Below are 23,456 nucleotides of genomic sequence, written 5' to 3' on the forward strand. Positions count from 1 at the left end.
CCTGGTCTACAAAGTGAGTTCCAGTATAGCCAGGGCTACACAGAGAAACCCTGTTGGAAAAAAAACGGAAAAAAAAAAAAGAGTCACATGTATCAATCTTCCCCCTCTACCCTGGACCTTTGAGTTGAGACCATCTCAGGCAGCGTGGGACCCACCGCTGCTTATGGAAGACTGAACCAACGGGCATTCAGATAGCCAATAAGATGACTAGCTGAGTTTCCTACCCACATATAGCAACTGCTCTGCTCCATCAAAGATCCATGGTGTCTGGAGTCAGGGCCCCAACTATGTGACCTCAAAAGGTCCTCTCAAAAGGTCCCAGCTGCTAGTACCCACATGAGACTCAGGGCTGCACATATGCAGGGAGTCCACATGTCCAGTCCCTGAGAGTGTCTGGGATGATGTTTTCATGGATGTATAACACCTGAGTACAGAGACCCACCCCACCCTCATTTTTAAATTTGAATGTTAAGGGGCTCAGGAGAAAGCTCAATTGCTAAAGTGTTTCTCTCATAAGCACAAGAACCTGAATTCAATCCTCAGAACCTGTGTGGAAAATAAGTCAACATGGCAGCTTGCAAAGAGAAACAGGAGTGTCCTGGGGTATTGTGGACAGCCAGTCTAACTGGTGAGCTCCAGACTAATGGGGGATCAAAAGAGGTGAATGGCCTTCCTAAGGATGACATCCCAGGCTGCCATCTGCCAGATGGCACATACCTGGACACAGAGACACACACACATACACATACAGACATGTACACACATACACACACACATGGCAGGGGCAGGGAGAGAGCCAGAGGCATATAATTTAAATACATAAATAGAATTGAACATTACAGAAAGAAGACACATGACAAGTGACAGAGTGAGAGTAGAGACAAGGACCATGGGAGTCCTACCTAGTCTCCTCTCAATTAATATTCTGTTGTCAATAGAGGAAGGATAACTGAGGACCAGATAGTCCTGTCCCATGAAGATTGGCTCAGGAGCTCTGACATGGGACCCCCTTGGGAAGTGGGGACACAGTCCATTGCCTGGTAATTCCTTGCCAGGCTAGGCATGGAGGGTGTGTGCCAAGGAGGTTCTCTGGGCCCCATTTACACCCAGTCTGTGCACAGTAGTGGTGACAGTACAGACAGCTATGTGGGGTTTGGGCCACTCTGTCCCATCATGAGAGACTGTGCAGCAGGAGAAAGGGAGGGAGAGAGACAGAGAGAGAACACGTGTTGAGGCCAGAGGACCAACTGTAGGAGTCAGTTCTCTTGTACCATGCCCTAGGGACTGACTTCAGGTTACCAAGCTTGATGGCAAGCACCTTTGCATGCTGAGCTACCTGGCCGGCCCTGGTCTCTTTTCTTTCACAACAGGCGTTAATTCAGCAGCCTGTCCTGTGCTATCTCTGTATACCAGGAGATTCTCTTTCAAGTTTACCATCCATGCATCTCTGCTTGAATCCCAGTGGTTTGACACATTTTAGATAATAAACTATTTGGTATCTGACCCAAGTGACCTCTTGTCAGTTGTCGTAGGTGAATTCCCAATCCAGTCATGAAAAGCTGAGATTCCATAACCTTCTAGAAACATCTTTCCCACACCCACCTGAATCCATAATGCCAGTCCCTTCCCTGGCATTCTTGTTGAATGAATAAGTGAATGAATGAATGAATGAATGAATGAATGAATGAATGAGTGGATAACTGAAACCCAGACGTTCTTCTAGGACACAGTGTGAGTAACAATGGCAGCTACACAATAACAGTACACAGACAGCTGTTCTGGGATTCGGGCCACTCTACCCTGTCATAAGAGATCCTGCAGCTGAAGAGAGAGTGAGTGTGTGTGTGTGTGTGTGTGTGTGAGAGAGAGAGAGAGAGAGAGAGAGAGAGAGAGAGAGAGACCTCTCCACCAACTTCCCCCCATTCCTTCCTCCCCAGCTCCTGTATGAGGAATGGGCAAGTTACGGAGTCTTCTACAAATACCAGCCCATTGACCTGGTCAGGTAAGTGGGGGTACCTGGCCTCTTAGCCAGTGTCTATGTGAAGCAAGACTCAAGGCTGTGTCAGGATTATAAAGTCTCTGGGCTTGTCAACCGCTCCAAATCTTCAGCCACTTGGGAATCTGCTTGAATTCAGAGGCTATGTGGGCCATTGAGTGTCCCTGAAGCAAGGCAACTTAAGTAGGATTTGTGACACTGCCTAGTTATATCTGCTGGATGGCCAGCATTTGACCATGCCCACTGACTCTCTTTGAGTCCTCCTCAGCCTGATCACCAAGGCAGCTGCTGAGATCACCTGAAGAAGCATCTGCCTCAGTGTGTGAGAATTTGTAACAAGGTCTGAGAGGATCTGCAGGACAGCCTGAGAGACCAATAGGTTGGGCAGCCAGTTGGGCTTCGAGTTCTGTGGGGGCTTATGGATGAGGATGTGAATGGTGACAGTTCATGTCAGCTAGGGAGGACTAACAGACTCTATGGGGGTGGGAGGGTTTGCCTGATGTCTCTGACCAAGTTTCTTTTGTTGCTTACACTGAATGGGGCTTGGGATGGAACCTACAACCATGGCGACACACCTGGACCACCATTGAGGGCTTCACAAACAGAAGTGCGTCCTTCCCTAGGGCAGGGAGGAGTGACAAAGTCCAACCTGGTGACACATAGACAACCCCAGTCCTTGGGAGGCTGAGGCAGGAAGAATGGGAGTTTAAGGCCAACCTGGGCTATATAGTGAGGTCAAAGCTGCACTATAGAGAAAAATCCAGTCCCCAAAAGAGGCTGGAGATTCAGCTCAGCTGGTAGAATGCCTGCCTGGCATGCCTGTGCCCTAGGTTCCATGCTCAGCATGGTGTAAGCCAGGCATGGCAGTGCCTACCTGTAATCCCAGTACTTGGAAACTGAAGAGAGAGTCACAAGTTAAAGGTCATCCTCAGCTATATAATGAACTTGAGGCTAGCCTGTTCTATGAGAGGAGGGGGGAAGAGCAGAGGAGGGATGGATGGAGGGAAGAGAGAAAGAGAGAATATAAATATGTTCGGGGTTATAGTTTAGTGGGAGAGCACTGGCCTAGCATTTGTGAGGCCCTTGGTTCAAATTTATTACTGAAACATAAAGAAAAATAGGTAAGGAGGAACAAACAGAGACAAGATCTATGTCGGATGGGGAGGGTATACTAGAGCCTCACACTCGAACTCTCCAGAAAAACAGTGGCACAGCATGTCCCACTGGGTGGGGGACATGATATGTCCCTTGGTCTAGGGTGTGAGTGTATCCCTTTGTTTCTTGCCATAGGAAATACTTTGGCGAGAAGGTTGGCCTGTACTTTGCCTGGCTTGGAGCCTACACCCAGATGCTCATCCCTGCCTCAATCGTGGGTGTCATTGTCTTTCTCTATGGATGTGCCACCGTGGACGAAAACATCCCCAGGTAGGCAGCAATCCTGGGCTCTGTGGAGGACATGATACCTGTGTCCTGAGGTCACACAGGGGATCCGAGCTGGCTCGACCCCATTGGCAGCTGTAGGACCTTCTCAGAACTGTGCTGCTCTGGCATGGAGTTGCAGGTTGGAATGTTAGCACTGTTTTCAGTCAGTAGAGAACTTGGTTTCTGTCAGCTGGGGAAGAGGTGGGATCTCATCAGACCAAAACAAACAAACAAACAAAGCAACAAACCACCTATATCTAGCCAATTTTTCTGTGTGATGCTTTAATTTTGTGTATATGAATGTTTTGTCTACATGTCTATGTGTGTACCATGTGTGTGCAATACCCACAGAGGCCAGAAGAGAGCCACAGATTCCCCTGGAGCTGGAGTTACAAAAAATTGTGAGCTATCATATGGGGTTGGGACTCTAGAGCCAGTGCTCTTAACCACTGAGCCATCTCTCAGCCCCTTCCATGTTTTAATATGTAAATAAGGCGTCTGCTATTTCATTCGCCAGGATTCCCTCCCCAGTTCTCTCAGTCCCAAGCAAAAGAAAGCTTGTTTCTGTGTCTGCATGGATAATTCAAGGATTTGTAATGCAAAGATAATGCAGTGCATGCTGGGATTTGCTGATGGGACAGATGAAAAAATGACTGAGACTTGGTGTGTGTGTAAGGCTCCCTGTCAACTGCCAGAACTCAAAGCTTGTGAGAAGCAGGAAGTGGAGTGGGGGTATTGCCATGATGTGCTTGAGTAGAGGGGGCTCTGCTCGCTCAGGGTGTGGACTCCCTAGAGGAGGCACCGAGGTTTTTCACTCTGGCAGCTCAGCCTCCTTAGATCACATGGTCAGAAAGGCAAACAGTAATCATCTAGGGGCACAGACAATGCCCAGGCCTGTCCAACCTTGGCCTCTGCCCCAGTTGATCTTGCATGGCAGCCAGAGGCATGTAGTCCCCCTTGGAGTCTGTCAGATCAGAACTGAGGTCACAGGGAAGGGGTGGCCAGTGACAACCACCCTGTGTACCCTGCCCCACCAGTCCTCTCTGAGTACTGGACCTTCAGGCTGTGTTTCTTGATTTGGGCTGAGCTTAAAGCCCCCAGAAAGAAGCTGTTTGTTCGCTGCTGGCATTTGCATTGGAAGCTGAGGCTGGCAAGGAGGACAGCTTAAAGCCACAGAGACACATAGGCAGGCAGGCGAGTGGAATTGGACCTTGGCACTCCCTGTGCCTAAGGCCAGTCCTCAGACCCTCTAGCCTTCCCCAGTCTTGAGCCAAGCAGACAGCATGGCCTTGGGACACAGCTGACCCAGCAGGAATAGCCTCCTACCCACCAGTTCCTAGGGTGAGGGGCTCAGACCAGACTGGTCACAACTGGGATCATCCTGTCTACTCACTGATCTCAGTTTGAAGAAAGAAGTGGGCCTCACAGATCCTGGGCATCTGGTAACGTTGTGCTAATTTAAGGCCCTAAGAGGCTGGTGACAGCAGTGGCCACATTAGAGCCGGGTTGTACTGGCCCCTGAAAAGGTCACACGCATGCTGGTCCATGTCACTTCACCTTCCCAGCCATCCAACAGCATTGTGCTCTTACACTCAGTTCATCTAGGAAGGCTGAGAAACTGAGGCATAGGACTCAGCACCCTTCCCAAGACTGCACACATGTGCCAGAGCTGAGACTTGAACTCAGAACCTCAGGCTCCTCCCTCTCCTCTGGGTGCCCTCCTCTCTCCCACATGTGCATGCATATATCACATCTCCTCAGAAACCCCAAAACCACTGTCTTGGTGGCCCTTAGCCTGTTCTCGACTTCACATCCGTTGTGAATGACCAGCTTCCTTGATGCTCAAAAAGAGAATGGAGCTGGTGTTCTCCACCTCGGGCACAGAGGGGGTTCCCAGAGAGCCAGCACAAATATGTGCACAAGTTCATATGGACCCAGAAATCTGAAAAACAAAGCAAAAAGCAAAAACTCACTTCAGCTTTCTCCCGGATGGCCATCTGCCCCCTGGGAATGGTCGCTCCAGCCTGAGCATCTATTTATAGGTCAGGGTCTGGTCCAAGTTTGAAAGAAGGAAAGTTCGGGGTAGGCTGTGGCTAGAGGGCAGTATTCTGGCCCCTCTCCTCATTTTCCACAGACATTGAGCCTGAAGCTAGTGGACTGGATCAAAGTCACGGAGTACAGGACAGTGCAGAACACAGCCCAGAAACCTGAGCTCAGCAGGGCCTGTGAAACCAAGAGCCATTCCAAGCCCAGGGCTCTCGTTCCAAGATCAGGCTTTAATATTCCCACCATGCTGTATGCCTAAGGAATTTACTTTTTTTTTCCCCTCTGGGCTCCTGCTCCCATCTATGAAGCTAGGATAGCCTCCCAGTGCCAGTCCAGGTCAGGGGACACCTCCAGATTAGTGATTAACACCAACACCAACCCCACCCTTCAGCTAAAGATTGTAAACTTCAGGATGTATTAGCATGAGCAAGGAAGGGCCCAGTGCCTTGGCCTCAAAGCTCCTCAGCTACCGAGGCACTGCCTCAGAGCCAAGCTGAGCCTGTGTACTTCGCTCATCAGGACCTGGAACCTCCCCTGTTTCCCAAGTGAGCCCCTCAGGGTACTTGGGAACCTGGGGCATGCTCCTTTGAGCCTAGCCACCCAAAGAGAGAAGCGCTGGGTACCCTTTCTCCACCTTTTTAGCTGTCCAGTGTGCCCTATAAGGGTCATGGCATGATGCCCAGTGCCACCAGTCACTCAGCATAGGTCTGGCCACAGTGAGGCCTCCTGGCTGCAGTTCACCCTCCCTTGGGCTTCTGAGCCTGACCATAGAAAGAACTGGCTTCTATGCACGTAGCACAGCTTTGGGGTCCTGGGGACAATAGGGAGGCCACCTGGGGGTCCTGTGCTATACAGGTATCAGGAGTATTGATCTCAGGTATCACCCAAGGTAACCATCCAAACCTCACTCCAGAGAGGACACTCGGATGCCTCTTTCTGTCCCAAGAGAAATGTGGACATGATTGTGTGTTTCCAGAGCTGGTTCTATCAATGTTCTGTTAAAGGTGATGATCTAGGACCCTTCCCCCCAAACCATGAGAGCCTAAGTCAAGGATATTGAATGGAACCTAGGGCCCTGAAACTCATGGTCAGACATGGGTCCCATGCCTGTAAAGCATGTGACAGGGATAGAGAGGGCTATCAAGGGATAGAGTGGCCACAGCTAGCCAATACACCTATGACTGCCGGGGACACCCTCCATTGACCCTGGAAAGTGGACTGGGACTTGATGACTTGAGGCCACTTGGGAACCTGAGGCCATCTCTGTCTTACAGCATGGAGATGTGCGACCAGAGACACAACATCACCATGTGTCCTCTCTGTGACAAGACCTGCAGCTACTGGAAGATGAGCTCAGCCTGTGCCACAGCCCGTGCCAGTCACCTTTTTGACAACCCTGCCACCGTCTTCTTCTCTGTGTTTATGGCCCTCTGGGGTAAGTGGAACCTTCAGCCCAGGCCACCCGCATTGCAGGGACAGGAACACACTCTTCTGACTCTGAGCCCGATGGTCCACGGGTCTTTGTACTGGGTGTGAAGATGGGTCACATAGTATACCTGATGGCCACATGTCTGCACTGAATCCCAGATGAGCAAGGATCTTCTAACTCGGCTGAAAGGTGTCAATATAGTCCAGGCTTTGAGAAATCCTGCTGTGGCTTGTCATCCAGAGGGTCACAAGTTGTCTGAGGTCACCCAGCTCTGAATAGCAATGGCAAAATTAAACTACAGTCCTCAAGCCTGAGCCTGATCAGAGTTAGGGACAACTAGCTGTTCCCTACAGAGACTCTAACCCCAGCTGTCACAGTCTGGGGCCCAGACTTCAGCTTTGAAGACAAGCTGGGAGGAGGAGGAGGAGGAGGAGTGGTGGTGGTGGTGGTGGTGGTGGTGTATGCGTGTGTGTTGGTGCACATGTGTTCACATGTATGTGGAAGGCAGAGGACAGCTGGCCACTGTCCTTGGCCACTGTCCGTGTGGGGTTTTGTCTAATTCTGGATTACATTTATTCATGTTTGTCTTGTATGCATGTAGAGAGGTGCACATGAGCCACAGCACATGTGTAGAGGTCAGAGGACAATATTCAGACATTGGTTCTCTCCTTCCACCACATGGGCCCCAAGGGTTCCTTGGATTGTTAGGTTTGGCAACAAGTACCTTTGCCCAGTGAGCCATCTCACCAGCCCTACCTTGTGTCTTTTACTGATCTGGGACTCACCAAGTAATGCTAGACCATCTAATCCAGGGAACTCCGGGGATCCTCCTGTCTCTGCCTCCCCAGCACTGAGATTACAAGTACATGCCCTAACACCCAGCTTTTCCTATAGATTGCAGGGATTGAATGCAGGTCCTCATGCTTACACAGCAAAATCTTTACCCCCAGCCAGCTCCTAGGCCTTCCATAGATGTCTGATAGCAAATGAGGCAGATCTCTTCTTTGCAAGCAGGACTCTGCACAGCCTTGCCAGCAGGGGATACATGAGTCACACAGGGGTGGCTGGTTCCCATACTGGCTGCAGGCTCTGAGCAGGGCTCCCAGCTGAAAGGAAATGGCTCGGAAGAAAATGGCAGGGTCACCTAGGAGAGGCTGCCTAGAAGAGGCAGAAAGCTTGTGAACTGAGCTATGATAACCTTATAAGTAGCATTTGAGGGCCTGCTTTACCACCTCTGGACTCAACTGGCTGATGGGTTACAGGGCAGTAACAAAGGCCAGAACATCCTTGAACACTCTTGGCTGTGGGAAGCCATAGTAGACCAAGGGGGTAATTCTGGGTCCCTTCCCAGTCTGTGTCATTTTAGCCTGTGCTGGTCAGACAAGCACCTTACTAACAGGGAAACGTGGCCAAAGATGCACCAGAACCTTCTGTTCACCTGGATCTCATGCAGCCCACATTTTCTCTCTGCCTGAAGGCCCCAGTCTAAGGGTTTCTTCTTGGTTCCAAGGTCCTCAGAGTCGGACTGAGCTACATGGTTAGGAGGCAGGTATGCAGACAGCAATGAAGACGTGCAGTGGGTGAAAGTCCCAGTGGTGAGTCTGACAGATTATTCAGTGCCATGTCTTAAGCCACTGGACAGCCCAGTATGTTCACTGAGACTCTGAGCATTAAGTTCAGCTTCCTCATCTGTCTCTAAGCTGGGAATGTGGTGAGAGGAGGCAGGCCATGGGCACAGTCTCAGCCCATGTTCCACACCTTTTATGAATGGTTGCTGCCACTGAACACATTGGACTATTGGGTTGGGGGTGGGGTTAAGAAAATGCCTATGAGAGTGCCCAGAGTAGGGTTTTGGAGACAGCTCAGTAGATAAGAACTCCTGTTATGCACGCTTGAGGATCTGAGTTCAAATCCCTAGTATCCCTGTTGTTTTGTTTGTTTGTTTTAAAGTGTGTTTGTTTGTGTACCTGCAACCTCAGAACTTTGGAGGCAGCAACAAGGTGATCATTGAGGTCCTAGGGCTAACAGAGTCTCTAAAGAGACTTACCAGTCAGTGTGTAAGGGATGCTGCCAAGTATTTACCACCTCAGAAACCACAAGAAGCAAGCCCAGTGGGGTTCAGTGCTCTTAAGTCTTAACAACTAGGATTCCAAGGAAACAGCATGTGCAAAGGCCCTGGGGGTGAGGTGCAGGACACTGAAGGAGCCTGCTGCTGCAGGAAATGGGTGGGAGTGTGTCAGGGGATCTTAGAGAGGTCAGCAGGGACTTGCTCTAAAGAACTTCATGTTCTTGCTAGGAGGAATCAGAAGCCAACACTCTGGGTCACCATGTCATAGATGTTTTCCTGCCTTGCACTGAGTCAGAGGCCATAAATGACAGAGTAAGTTCTGCAGTGATTGGTCAGGAGGGACTCAATTGCAATGGAGGACAGTGGCCAGAGCATTCTCTGAGATGGACATCAGCTCCTCAGGGTACTTGGGTTCACATCACATTTCCCAGGGTGCACCGCTACCCACCTTGGGAGGATCTGCCTGGAGGTTGTGTCTGACCATGAAGTCTCTCCCTGGAGAATTCTAGGAGGAAAGGTGGGAGAGGAGCCTCTGGAGCCTCAGCCTCCCTCAGAGCTTGAGCAGCAACCTCTACTGTGAGGCTCCTCTAGGAGGAAGGAGGCCTCCGCTGGAGGGGAGGTGTTTGTATGACCCCACACTTCATTTGAGCTAAATCATTTCTGAGCTCTCCAGGGACAGCGATTTGGCTGCAGCCCAAATATGGAAACCACAACCTGCCACAGCAGACCTTGAGTTTGTTTGTCTGTTTGGTGGGTATGCTAGGGTTGGAACTGGAGCTTCCTGCAGCCAGATTCATAGGGGCTAAGCTTGGGTTCTATCACTGAGCTGTGCCCCAGCCCTAAAGGTTCTTGAAGGGTCCTCACCGAAGTTCCACCCACATGGCCTAGCCTTGAGGGTGGGAAGTGTTCACCAACAGTGAATGAAGTCTGTCACAGGTAGTGGGTAACACCTCCTTTGTCGTGGACTCCCCCATGTGTACAGAGTCATCCATCTTGCCTTTGCAGAGACCTGTTGTCCCTACTCTGTATCCTGTTCCAAAGAAGGTGGCACCTGGTGCCTCTTAAAGATTTTTTTCTTACTTTTGGCTTTTTTTTTTAAATACAGGGTTCCATGAAGCTGACACTAGCTTTGAACTTGATCTATAGCCAGGGATGACCTTGAACCCCTACTCTTCTTGCTTCTGCTTCAAGTGTATAAGGATCAGGGGGTATGTGAGATGGCCATACAGACTCCGTCCCTCTGACACCATCTCTCTCATACTGTCCCTTATTCCTGCCCCCCTTGCTGCTGCCCCAGGCTAGAGCACACACTGCTCACCTAGGGCAGCCCCACAGTGACACCCCAAGCCCCAGTACAAGCATAGAACACTGCCAGATTGGTCACATTGGTCCAACTTGCTTACTATCTCACTGGCCTAGCAACATGCATAGCAGCTGAGGGATTACCTCAGCTTCCCTCTGGCAGCTATGTAGTAGTAGGAATAGACCCTGTGCATGTGTGTGTGTGTGTGTGTGTGTGTGCATGTGTGTGTACCTGTGCTCATGCACGTGCATGTGCGCTTGAACGTGCTTGAGTGTGTGTGTGTGTATGTTGTGTGCACATGCACATGTGCATGTGTGTGTGTATGTACATGTGTGTGCATGCATACATGTGTGTGCATGCATACATGTGTGTGTGCATATGTGTGTATGCATTCACCTGCCATGTTTTGGTGTCACCCTAATGAAGATGACTAGAAAGGACATTCTCACCTGTTCTCTGGGGACAGGGGCCATTTGCCCATTTTCCTCCCAGTGAGGGTAGGACTTGCCATTTCAGAATCCTTCAGGGAGCTTGCCAGAGAGCAACTTCTAGGGCTGATGTGCAGTTTAGAAAGATACCGTGTCTGACCTACTGTGTTGTCACCCAAGACCCTAAATCTGTGTGCTGAACAAGGTTGGTGGGCTGCCCTGTACCTACAGACATCTTGGGGTATATTCTCTAATGAGAGATCTGAAGCACAGAAAGGTTAAGTGGTTTGCCAGACATCACACAGGTTGAAACAGAGGGCAGCTCTACGGCCTGCTTACCTGCCTGTCTGCCTGACTGCCTACCTCTAAAAGTAAGCAAGGGCTCTCTGTTCATACCTTGACATTCAAATGCTCTCCTAGCCCCTGCAAGGTGCCTTCCTGGGAAAGCAGATGTGTGCCCTAAGCGGTCGTGAGGGCACACAGGAAGGGGTTGCCCAGCATGGCTCTCAGGCTGGGAATGGGAGGCTTCTCATGAAATGCCTGTGTGTGGTGCTGCAGGCAGTGAGCCAGTTGTTATTGAACAATGAACATCTACTTTTCCAAGTGCTGTCAGAGTCAGCCTGGGCCCAGGTAACCCTGAGCCTGGCTCAGCCACCATCAATTGATCAATTACACGGGTAAGTAACAGTATAAATCAGAGAGGAGAGCCATTCAGTGCAGCCACACTGGCATGAGGGTCAAAGAGTTCACCAGTGATTCTCAAGTCTGTCTTTAGGGTCAGGACTCAAGGCTTAGGTTTAAACAGAGGGCAGGAGGAGTGCAGAGCTAAAAGTCCTGGTCAGGGTGTGGTCCTGCCCATCACTGACCCATCACTGTCTCAGCTCCAGTCTCTCCTGCAAGGTGGTCTGACAAGTTCTCAGACCTGTGTGAGGTCTCTTGGGGAGACAAGCTCCCCTCTGTCTGGCACCAGGCTTCAGCCTTTCTCTTCCTCAGCATGAGACTCCTGGGAAAATTCCAATTCCTTGGGTTCCATTGTTTGAACAGTCTGATGGCAGAAGGGAGGGGCCCAGGAGTCTCTTCAGAATTTCTTTGCTCCAGCCAGGATGGTGGGAGTTTGTCAGCGGCCTCTCTCTGAGACCCCGTTACTCTGCACCTTCAAAGCACTGCCAGGCCTGAGGAAGAGCAGCTAGAAGCTTTCATTCTTCTGAGACTGGGGTCTCACCAGCATGTCTCCATTGTGTGCCTGTCCATCAAGTAGAGACGCAAGTACCGGCTGGCTCCACGCCCACCCATTTGAGAGAAAGAGGCCTTGCATCAGAGAAAGGAAGCTTACGTCCAAAGGAAAGAAACAAGAAGGGGCCCACGGGAGAGAGCTGCGGGAAGTAGTAAAGTAAGCAGGAAAAGCCATCCTGGGTCCTTTGCACTGTAAGCTGTCAAGGGCCTTTAGCGGAGATCTCAAATCCCTCATCAATTACCCTTTCATTACCCTCGGAAGGATTAGTTCTCCCCAAATCCCTCCTTCCATTGAGCTCTTTTCCTGCACTCCAGCTGTTCCCAGCTCTGCACAATGGCAGGCCTGCGGTACTGTTCCCCCGCTGGCTGCAATGAGGAGTGGGGCTCCGTGTCCCCCTAGAACTGCTGTTTTAATCTTTAAAACTGCTCTTTAATCTTTGCCTCACTAGCGTGGGCTCAGCAATCCTGGCTTCCGACGGCTCCTGCCTGCGATGTCTGACATCTTAAAGCTCGTAATGAAATGTCACGTTGAGCAACTTTGAGCCCATTTAGCTATTTGCCACCATCAATTTTCCGACATTATAGAATAATCACAGGTCTCAGTCGTCTGTCAGCTTCGTGCAGAACAAAGGACGGTGCTTTCTGCCCAGCGGCAGGGTCTGGAGGGACTTCTGAATGACATGTCAGATTAGAGCCTGAGATTCGATGATGGTGTCCCAGACTGGGCCCCACCACCTCAAGCTGGAAGGGGATGTGGAGAAAGTTACAATGAAGCTGTTGGCTGGGATCAAAAGGCCAGTGGTGGGTCATGAGCTGAACTTCTGTAGCGGGTAGATTGGGTCTCAGTGACCCATGTCAAAATGCAGGGATGCCATTGTCTGCACTGAAGGTTAGGCAGTGGGGAGTCCCAAGGCCCTGGAACTCCCTGGAAACCCAGCTCTGAGTTCTGACCGAGCAAGCATCTCTCCTGATGGGAATAATGGTATCACAGGCAGCGATCCAGGGAGCATACCCCATTTCTTTGCATGGCCTGAAGGCCAGACATCCCAGATTCAGATCCTGTGGGGGCAGCAGATCCTGGGGTGTAGGTGCCCTCTCTCACCATGTCCTCACACAATAGGGAACCCTTCAATAAGGGCTCCTTATTCTACCCTCAGGGGTCCCAGTGGCACCACCTCCCACACCATCTCTTTGAAAGTGGGGACCACAACATAAAAATGCAGGATTTACATGAGCAGAACTCTATCAGGGAGCTAATGCATACATGGCTAAGTATGGCACATACCATCATCTCATGCTGGCCCTGAGCTCAGCCAGTATTTAAAAACAAAAAACAAAAAATCTGGAGACAGGGAGGTGGCCAGGTCAGCAGAAGCACTCGTACAAACATGAGGACCTGAGTTCAAATCCCCAGAGCCCAAGTAAAGATTTGTCATAAATGTTTTAGATGTTTTCATATTTGGGGCCACATAGAACGGTTTCATCACTTCCGTCCGTCCCTGACCTGGGCTGTGCTGACTGATATAGGAAGTGTCCTTCAGAAGAGCTGGATGATAAGAGCAGGTCCTCCAGAGGGCTTCTGGGAGCATACAGAGCTCACGTCCTGGTCTGATCCAGGCAGGTCCAGAGACTTGCTCACCACCCAGTGCAGGATCCTCCAAGTGAAGACAATTGTGTAACACACTGTAGCCAAAACAAATGCTTAAGGAAGGAAGCAGGACTATGGTTCCGTGCTGTTCCGGCCCTGGCTCAGCTCCTCCTCACTGTCTGTCCTGTGCTGTCCTAGCCTCTGTACTCCAAGCCACGGCTCCTCCTTACTGTCTGTCCTGTGCTGCCCTAGGTTTGGCACTCCAAGCCAAGGTGGTGATCCTGCTATTTTGGATTCTATGCATGGCTCAACCCCGGTGTGGATAAAGAAGTTTTTCCCCTCCACAAGCCATGTTGCTGTCACAGGATCAGGGTACAGGTCTCATCATTTATAGAGGAGGCCCCAGTGCACCTGTGTCTCAGTTTGCATCTATGAAGTGAGGTATATTATTCAAGCAGCAGTGGCCCTGGGAGTCCATGTGGGAGGATGCTGGTATGTGATGGTATGTGTGGTGCGGGATGTTAGCACCAGAACAAGCACCATCAGGACCATAGGAGTCCTAGGAAGATGAGTGGTTGGCTCCCCTCTGGGCTTTGCTCAGCCCATGTGGAAAGAACTTTGCTCCCTTGCTCTGATGCCTAACATTGAGGTCTGACCCCGCCTCTGTCTGAGCCTCCTTGACCCCTTCCTGCATGAGCCTCCCTTGACCCCTCATCTGAGCATGGTCTCACCCTCTGTTCCATCTCAGCACAGAGCCCGGCTGATGTGTGCCATGGGGCCTGTGGCCAAGTGCAGAAGGCCCAGCTCCAGCGCCCTAGTGCCAGTACTGGCCTCTAATTCACATGAAAGAAACCAGCAATTTCCACTTTAATATTAAATGTTTCTTTCTCAACACAGTTGAGCGTTGTTGGGTCTTGGTCAGCCTGGATCCCAGTGGATTAGAACCCTCATACCTCCCTTTAAACAAGCAAAGAGTGTTCTGGAACCAGCTGCTGTGACCTTAGGCAAATTGCTTAACATCTCTGCTTCACTGTTTCCTCCTGCCAAAAGGATGTGTTCAGCATGGCATGAGGGTGCACCCCTTTAATCCCAGCACTTGGGATGCAGAGGCAGGAGGAACTCTGTGAGGTCAAGGCCAGCCTGGTCTATATAAGTGAGTTCCAGGCCAGCCAGAGCTGCATAGAGAGACCCTGTGTAAAAAGAGAAAGAGGGAGGGAGGGAGGGAGGGAGGGAGGGAGGGAGGGAGGGAGAGAGAGAGAGAGAGAGAGAGAGAGAGAGAGAGAGAGAGAGAGAGAGAGAGAGCGAGCTTGAATAGATTGACATATAAGATAGGACCTGACTGTTTTTCCCTTAAGGAGGTCTAGCATCTCTCAGCATTATTGCAGTGAAGTAACTAAGCATAGACCCAAGGGTCAGCCAGAATCAGTTCCAAGTGACACAGCGTGGCACCTCATTCCTTCTGTCTCTGATGCTAGTGGACACGAAGTTACCCCACCTCCACAGCAGTGTGGCACTCTACTGCCAGTCAGTGACTGCAGCCGACAGGCCAGGGAGCTGGGTGTGCAGAGCAGAAGACTGTAAGTGGCAGAGCCCAGCCATCTAACACTGCCTGAGGTCTTGGTGTGTTATCTTGGAGATAAAGCCAATTGTATTAACACTATAAGGGGCAGGGACTTCAGAGGCAGGTGGAGGTGACCTTGGCTTCTGCCATGGTGCCATATCCCAAGACAGGTAGGGGTATCTTTCTTCTGGGGTCTGGTTCCTCTCACAGACTTCCCAAGCAAATCCCTTGTCCCCTATTACCTCCCCATAGGCGGAGGAGGGTTCTACAGAAAGGGTTACTCCCTCTCAGGTCCTGAAGGAAGGATTCTTGGGTGTGTCCTCAGCTCAGCACTGAAGTTTCCAGACCCCTCAGGCATCACAGCCCTGCTGAGGGCATCCACAGTCCTGACTTCCAGTTCTCAGAATCCAATGATATAAGACTGTAATCGGTCATCCACTTGTGGAATGTCAGCCCTGTTCCTGGCCTTGCACATGTCCATACACCCAGCCTCTGCTCACCTCTGGTCCTGGTCTCTGATGACAGCACCTCCCTCTTCTCAGCCTCCATTCCTGTATTTGGACATCTCATCATGGTCTCTGGTCCCACTGTGGATAAAAATGACAATTTTGCCTCCTTATGTCTAAGGCACAGCTGCATGTACCCAGCACGTGCTCCGCACCCACCCACCCACTCATGCATGCTTGCTGAGTGCTAGATCTTAGCTGCCCTGAACAGCACTGTCCTATGCATGGGTGCTTCCCTTGGCGATGCTGACACTGCCCTTGCATAGACACCCAGTAGCTGGATGACTCATGGTGTGGTGGTCCCAGCCCGAGGTTTCTGAAGCCCCTGTGCTTTGAACAATGGTTAAGATTGTGTAGTCCTCTCCCACCAGACATAAGCAAACAAATATTCTCCTTTCTTTGTGACTTGACCAACATTTGTCTTTTGTCTTTAGTGTGTGTGTGGGGTGGGGGGGATGTCTTACTCTGACTGTAGTGAGGGAGGATTTTGTTTTTAGTTTTGATCCCTGTTTATTTCTCTTTTGTTTGAGTCGTTGTGATTGTGGTTTTTGGTCCCCTTGTTGGAGAGCAAGGCAGAGCCCCTCTATAAACCTGTTGCTCATTTACATGTCTCCTTTTGAGAATTCTCTCTTCACATCGTTGGCCCATTTGGTTTGGGTTGTTTTGTTTTGATTAATATAGTTGTATGTGTGCTGTGTGCTCATGTGAGTTTGTGAGTGTTATGTACATGTGTGAACCCTTGGAGCAGAAGAGGAATTACAGGTGGCTGTGAGCATCATGTGGGTGCTGGGACCCAAACTCTGTGCTCTTACAGTCCTATGTCCTCAGCTTTGAGTCTCATCTAGAAGTAGGATTTAGGTGTGTGTGTGTGTGTGTGTGTGTGTGTGTGTGTGTGTGTGTGTGTGTCTGTCTGTCTGTGTGTGTGTGTGTTTTGCCTATACATGTTTCAGATATGTTCAGGTATCCACAGAGAACATCAGGTGCCCTGGAACTGGAGTTACAAATGGTTGTAAGGTACTACATGGATGCTGGGAATCGAACCTGGGTCCTCTGAAAGAGTAGCCAATGCTCTTAACCACTGAGCTATCTCTCCAGCATAGTTTGAAATAGTAAGAAAGGGCATTAGGATGCTTTTCCCTATGTCCTGGGACTGTGGCCATATCCTCATGGCTCCGACTCCTGGAAGCCCCCACTGGGATTCCCAAATGGGGCATCTTATTTCTGTCTTGATGTCCCCACTTATCAGACAAGCCATTTACAGCCTGTGAACCTCATTTTTGTCCTTTGTGAGACAGTGTGAAATCAACCCTGGCCAGTCACTGCAGGGTCTCACGGAGGTACTCCACATGGCGGTTCTTAGCACAGCATCTTGCATGTGGCAGCCTGAGAATCTCAAGCTCTGATGACCATCCCCCTGCCTCTACTGACTTTCCTGAGGGCAGTATGCACAGCAAACATTCAGCTGTTGTGTCTGCCTTCGCAAGCTGTCTGCTCATAAATCACCTATCCATCAGTGAATACTGTGGAGAACCAGTCTGAGCCAGGTACCCACTGTGTAGGATGAACAGAAGAGTTAGGCCCTATTCTTGCCCCGGATACCTAGAAAAGCCTCCCATGTAGACAGGGATTATCCTGGAAGGTGGCAGGAACAAATGCAGTCTGGGGTCAGTCCTGTATCCTTTCTGTTTCATACAACAATGAAATGTCGGAGATGGGGTCACTTTATAGAGCAAAGAGGTTCATTTTGGCTCATGGTACTGGAGGTTCGAGGTCAAGATCCCATCTCTGGGGATGGCCTTGGTGCTGGCAATATCATAGGGCAGCACAGGGACCCATTTGCAAAGGTTTCTCCCTTTCCTCACAGAGCTGTGGGGCCTCATTCACCAGGCTCCATCCTGGGGACCTATTGGAGCTAATTGGCTCCTGAAGGCTCCACCCCTGAACAGCACAGTGGGATTACCTTCCACTGTCTTCATAGCTCCCCATGGTGATCAAACTTCAACACTGTCTTGGAAGATGCTCCACCTATACCTGCACTGTAGCATCCTGTGAGGGGTTGGCTGATACGTTTTCTTTTAAGATGTATATACACTGAAGTGTATGTATGGGTTGCAAGTGTAGTACTTTCAGAGGTCAGAAGAGGGCAACATATCCCCTGGAACTGGAGTTACTGATAGTTATGCGCACCATGTGGATGCTGAGAACTGAACCTGGGTCCCTTTACAAAAGCAGCCAGTACTGTTAATTGCTGAACCACCTCTCCAGCCTTTGGTGTATTCTGACACTGGGTTTGTATGGACAGCGGGGCTGGGAGTGGGGAGTGTGTGTGGGGTCACCTGCATCCCCTAGAAGAGGTGGCATTCAAACATTTGGTTATTTTGTCAGGTGTATAACACAGATCTAAGGTATGATGGTCCAGACTTGTCTACTCTGGAAGTGGAGGCAGGAAAATCGGGATTTCCCAAGACTTGCTCCCAGCTTGCCTTCTTTGCCTATACATTTTAAGGCCCAGCCCATGAAGAGGTTCTGCTCACAATCAGGGTGGGTCTTTGACAATCAAAACAATCCCCTGCAGACATACCCACAGGCCAGTCTGATCTACACAGTTGGTTGGCTTGAGACTCCTTTCGTAAGTGATTCTAGATTGTGGCAAGTTGACAAGTAAAACCAGCCATCAGAGCCACACAGCAAGTTCAAAGCCAGCCTCAGGTACATGGGACCCTGTCAATAAACAAACAAACGGAACACAGGACACAGTGGCCAGTGGTGCAGTCAGCAGACAGATACAAGGGATGCCTGCAGGACTCAATGCTAGTGTGAGTTTCTAGCTAACCCTTACCTTTTCTGACCTCAAGACCTCCCCAACACTTGTGCCCCAGAGTCCCTGAAAGCAATGAGCTATATTACTAGAGATCCAGGGTCAGAGGCTAGCCAGTCTAGCCCTCTCTGCCTACCGAGGGACCTTGGCCAGAGCTTACATCTACCTCAGTTTCCTCATCTGCAAAGTGGGAAAGCAATATCCAGGCAGGGTCAGTGAGAGGGCTAAACCTGTTTTCTTATGTGGCCCTGGCCTTTGCTCAGCCCATGGCATGGAAGAGACAGGTTCTGCATCGTCCAGGGTGCCCAGTGGCCCTAATTGCTTCCCAATATCCTACAGCTGCCACTTTCATGGAGCACTGGAAACGGAAGCAGATGAGGCTCAACTACCGATGGGACCTCACAGGCTTCGAGGAGGAGGAGGTGAGTGGCTGTGTCTGTCCTACCCAGACTCCCCTCTGCCTTCTCCTCTGGCTCACGTGGACGCGCCAGGTCCCGACTGGCCTCTGATCCCAGGCGTGGCTCCTGTGGCTCCTCCACTCATCGCTCTGGTATTCCTCAGTTGCCAGGGCAACTGTTTTCCATCTACCAGTGTTTTCTGTCTCCATGCTCCCAAAGACATAACACCCACGAGTGTGGGCTCGGGTGCTGGCCAGGGCTCCCCATGCTGACCTCATCACATCTGCGGCTGTGGGGTGTGGGCAGGGAGTCGCTGCCGTCCACAGGATGCCTTCCTCTCTGTCCTCGATCCAAATTATCCCTGTCTACAGCAGAGGAAGTTGGGAAGCCCGGCAGAACCTTTAATAACTGGCTCAATGCAAATGTGGCTGGGCTCCAAAGTGGAGCTGCTCACTGGTAGATGGCCCTGGAGTCAGGGACAATAAGTCTGCCCAGAATCCCCTGACTGCCATCTCCTGCAGGAATCCCTTGTTAGGGTCATCAGGGAGAGCCTTGATGTAGAGCCTTGATGTTCCCTGCACGAGCTGAGGCATGGCCATGGCCTGGTGCACCATGCCATCTCCTTTCTGTTCTACAGTACAGTCTTCAGGAGCCTCCCGGCAGCTGGAGTTACAGGGCTGAGGCACACTTAGTGGCATGCCCCACCCCACCCCACCCACTTTGAGACTGTAGCTGAGGCTGCCTCTAACATGATGCATAATCAAGGATTACCTTGAACTCCCAACCTCCCATGTTCTACGTCTGGAGGGTTGGGATTGCAGGCAGGCATGTACTGCCACATCTGATTTATTCAGTTCTAGGAATCTAACCCACAGCCTTGTGCAGGCAAATGCTGTCCCATCTCAGCTACGTTGCCAATGCCCCTCTCATGCTTTCCTTTTATAAGTGAGACCCCATTTATGTTTTTGATGTGTTATAAATCTGTCTCTCCCTTCCCCCTTCCCCCCCTCCCTTCCTCCCTCCCACTCTCTGGAGCTTGAACCACAGTAGACACGTGCTGCTACTAAGCCCCACTTACAAACCCTTATAAAACTCAAACAGCTCACAACCTCTGGAGTCCCAGTCTGCTGGTTACTCTTGGCCACATGCACCCTTCAAAGTAGCCTGTGGTGGCTTCTGCTCCATGCTGAAGCCATGCTGTTCTATGCTCCCAGCTTGGCAGCCAGGTTATGGTTATAAGCCAGGGCTCTGGGACCACAGTACTTGACTTCATTTGATCTGATACCACCAGTGCTGTGTAACCTTCAATATATTGGTTAACATCTCTGTTCCCAGTGCCCTTTACTAACCCTTAGATATTGAGAGGCAAGCCTCACTTGACCAGACTAGGGAGGTCTCTGCTGGGCAGAAAGGACACAGAAAGCTTCCCAGAGTGTTACTTGGTTAGCCACAACCGGGCTTCACCTGCCACCCACCCACATAACAGTGTCTGTCCTCTTCTGCAGTGAGTCTGTTTCACAAATGATTGGTACTCTGTACCCGGTGCAGGAGGAGCTCTGGCCTGAGTGGGCTCACTGACCCCCAGGTGGCCCCTCTCCTTGGTTGCTGTTTCCATGTTGATAATTCCAAAAGAAGAAACACCAGCTGGGTCTTACTGTCCTAGTGGACACATTTCCAAGGTGTCCTGAAAGCTGAGGGGAGCAACTCACCACCCCCCATCTTGACCCCACCACCCCAAGGTCCCTAGGGCTTGATCTCTGAGAGGTATCCCTGAGGCTTCCAGGCATACAACCCCAGTGGACCTGAGTAGATTCCCCAAAGTAAGCCACTCATATCCCATGGCCAGCCAACCACCGTCCAGGTGGGGTATGTGACCTCAGGTGAAGAGGCTGCCTCTACCCTCCTACCCCCATCCAGTGGTCTGAATGCCAGGTTGACTACCAGGTCATTGTTCTGTGTACTTCTCCATTGAGCTGAGAATTGTGGGAAGCTTGCACAACTGGCATCTTGAAATGGCAAGCATCCAGACCCCTGTTCTGCTGGACATTGCCACCATCCTGGTTCTACAGACAAACATCCTCAGTAATGCTTCTTTCTGTTTTTGTCTTTATTCCCGGTTCCCCGCAGGAAGCTGTCAAGGTTTGGAATTGTTTTTTTTGGTCACTCTGCCTTCTTCTAGCCTATCTCTGGGGAGAGGGACCTTTGCACACACGCTCCTGTCTTTCCACCAGACAGCTCCTCATGGCTCTCACCTGGGCTCTGCTTTCTCCTGGTATCACCTGACCTGTTCTTTCCTTCCAGCACCTTCTGCTGAATTCCTCTCGGCTCCCCGAGGCCTGGCACCTCCAGCCTGCCTGCGCTTGCTGCCTTTCGCTACGTCTCTTTTGACTCCCGTGGCTACTCTACAGAATATTCCAGAGGGTCAGTTCACAGCTGGGTGTTCATTGAAGCATAGCCAAGACCCTATGCAGGACACAGAAGCCAGACCCTCTGGCTATTCCATTGAGCTGGGGTTCCTAGGGAGAGGGGGAGTCCAGGGCTGAGATTCAGGCCAAGTTCAGGGAGTTCAATGTTGGAAATATGACAGCCAGCTGTGAACTGGTCCCCAGAGTCCCAAAGGCAAATACATCAACTCCTGTGGAGGGACTCAACACTAATACATTCTTTCTTCACTTGCTGTCTTTCTCAGGATCATCCCAGAGCAGAGTATGAAGCCAGAGTCTTAGAGAAGTCACTGAGAAAAGAATCCAGAAACAAAGAGGTACAGGCTCTGCTCTTTACTTCCCACAGTGAGATGCTGAGTGTCTAAAGTGTGATCAGGGGTCAGCAAACATTATGTGTCTGAGGTATGACCGCGGGTCAGCAAACACTATTGTTTATCAGGTATGACCAGGAATCAGTAAACATTATACACTTATAGGTATGTCCAGGAGTCAGCAAAAACTATATGTTCCCAGGTATAGACAGGTGTCAACAAATACTGTGTGCTCTCTGCCGACTGCAGCTTAGCTCAGATTGTAAATATTTAAGCTGTGTAAGCCTACACCACAGCTACTCAGCTTTGCCACTATAGTGTGAACAGGGCTATTGATAAAAGATAAACAAATATGCAAGACTGTGTTCCCATAAAACTTTATTTACAAAAACGGGCCTGGGGCCAAATTGGACCAAAGGTGCAGAATTGGCCCAGCTCTGCTCTAGACTGTCCCCTGATGTATCCTGAAAGTAACCTCAACTTCAGCAAACATGTCACACTAGATCTGGTTGCTGGGAAGGCTCTGCCCCACCCCGTGCAACCTGTGTTCTGTGTTGAAGAATGAATTAGGAGCATTTATAGATCCGGGTCTGTGAGCTTCTTGTTTCTCCACGTCCTAGAGTCTAGGACATAGGACAGGGAGAAGATGTGGGTGTTGTGATGTGCTTCAGGCCTCTGTCTTTTTCTGATAAACTGCCCCAAGCCTTTTGTTCTGACTGGCAGCTTGTATGTGCAGCACACATTCTCGCTGCATACCTCTAAAAGCATTGACCTGTTCGTCATTAATAGTTTTCACATGAGGGGGACAGGCCAGGACCTCCAGGCTGCCGGGTCATGTTGGTACTTGGAAGTACTAGACAGTTAGAAGATGTTTTTCCAGGCTCATGGTTTTCCTGATACCCTCGCCCCTTCAGCCTCTAGAGTAACAAGACAAACCCTGGGCTCTTCTTACCTTGTTTGTTATCATGTCCCGTGTACAGAACTTATGGTACCTAGCAGCCTCCAGGTATGGTCTTTACAATTACATGGAGGTGGGTACAACAGAGGCTTCAGGCAGGCAGGTACAGGGCTCCAGTTTTGTAGCCAGGAGGGGGGTACATCTCCAAGAATACCCTAAAGGAATTGAGCAGGACTCAAGAATGAAAAAAGTAAACACGGCCAAATGTGGTGGTGTACAATCATCATGGCCAGATGTGCTGGTGAACACACCTTTAATCCCAGTGCTCGGGAGGCAAAGGTAGGCAGATCTCTGCCAGCCTGGTCTACAAGTGAGTTCTAGAACAACCAGGACTAGACATTGAGACCATGTCTCAAAAAGAATAAAACTATATAAACAATTGGATCACTCTCAGGTGTGTCCGGAGTTCTGACACTGAGGCACAACATTGTCATCTATAGAGCCGAGACAGCCTTACATTCAAATTGCAAAAGTAAATGGCAAAAAAAAATTCATGTTTGAAGTTTACAATTTTATGCTGGGTCACATCCATAGCTGTGGTAGGCCATGTGCAACCCATGGGTTAGACCAGCCAGAAGCCATCTGTCTGACTTAACATATCAGCCGGGTAGTTTCCTCTGTATACAACCTGGTGGCCTCCCCAAGTGAGTCATGTCACCAGGGCATCTCCCTGGCCCTAAGCCTTCCTGGAGAAATCTCAAGAGTCAGCCTGAGCTCCCCAGTACTGTGGGCCTAGTGGCTTTCTGGTCACAGATCTCAGTCTGGAATGAACACAGAGAAGTGTCTGCTCATTCCTAAAGCCACAGAGGTTTGCAGCCCCCATATACCACACCCATTGCAGCAAGCAACTTCAGAGAGCAGGCGCTGCCTCACCCTGCCTCAGTTTCAGCCCCAGCTCTTGAATCATTAGAGAGTCACAAAGATGTTAGGAGGGTGTGTTTTTCTTT

The 23,456-nt window shown here is 50.4% G+C and overlaps 1 protein-coding gene across 7 annotated transcripts in view; it reads left to right on the top strand.

Moving 5' to 3' along the window:
* Positions 1-23,456, top strand: part of Ano1 (anoctamin 1) — a 146,647-nt gene that overhangs the window by 94,481 nt on the left and 28,710 nt on the right. For all 7 annotated transcript variants that reach the window (XM_085841125.1, XM_085841124.1, XM_085841119.1 and 4 more), the window contains 5 exons: positions 1,938-2,002; positions 3,287-3,421; positions 6,739-6,899; positions 18,738-18,820; positions 21,486-21,557. In XM_085841125.1, the coding sequence (XP_085697251.1) occupies positions 1,938-2,002; positions 3,287-3,421; positions 6,739-6,899; positions 18,738-18,820; positions 21,486-21,557 (516 nt within the window). The remainder of the gene's footprint in view (positions 1-1,937; positions 2,003-3,286; positions 3,422-6,738; positions 6,900-18,737; positions 18,821-21,485; positions 21,558-23,456) is intronic.

This window comes from Mus caroli, unplaced genomic scaffold (assembly GCF_978045245.1).
Source record: "Mus caroli unplaced genomic scaffold, Mus_caroli_1 scaffold_8, whole genome shotgun sequence".
NCBI lineage: Eukaryota > Metazoa > Chordata > Mammalia > Rodentia > Muridae > Mus > Mus caroli.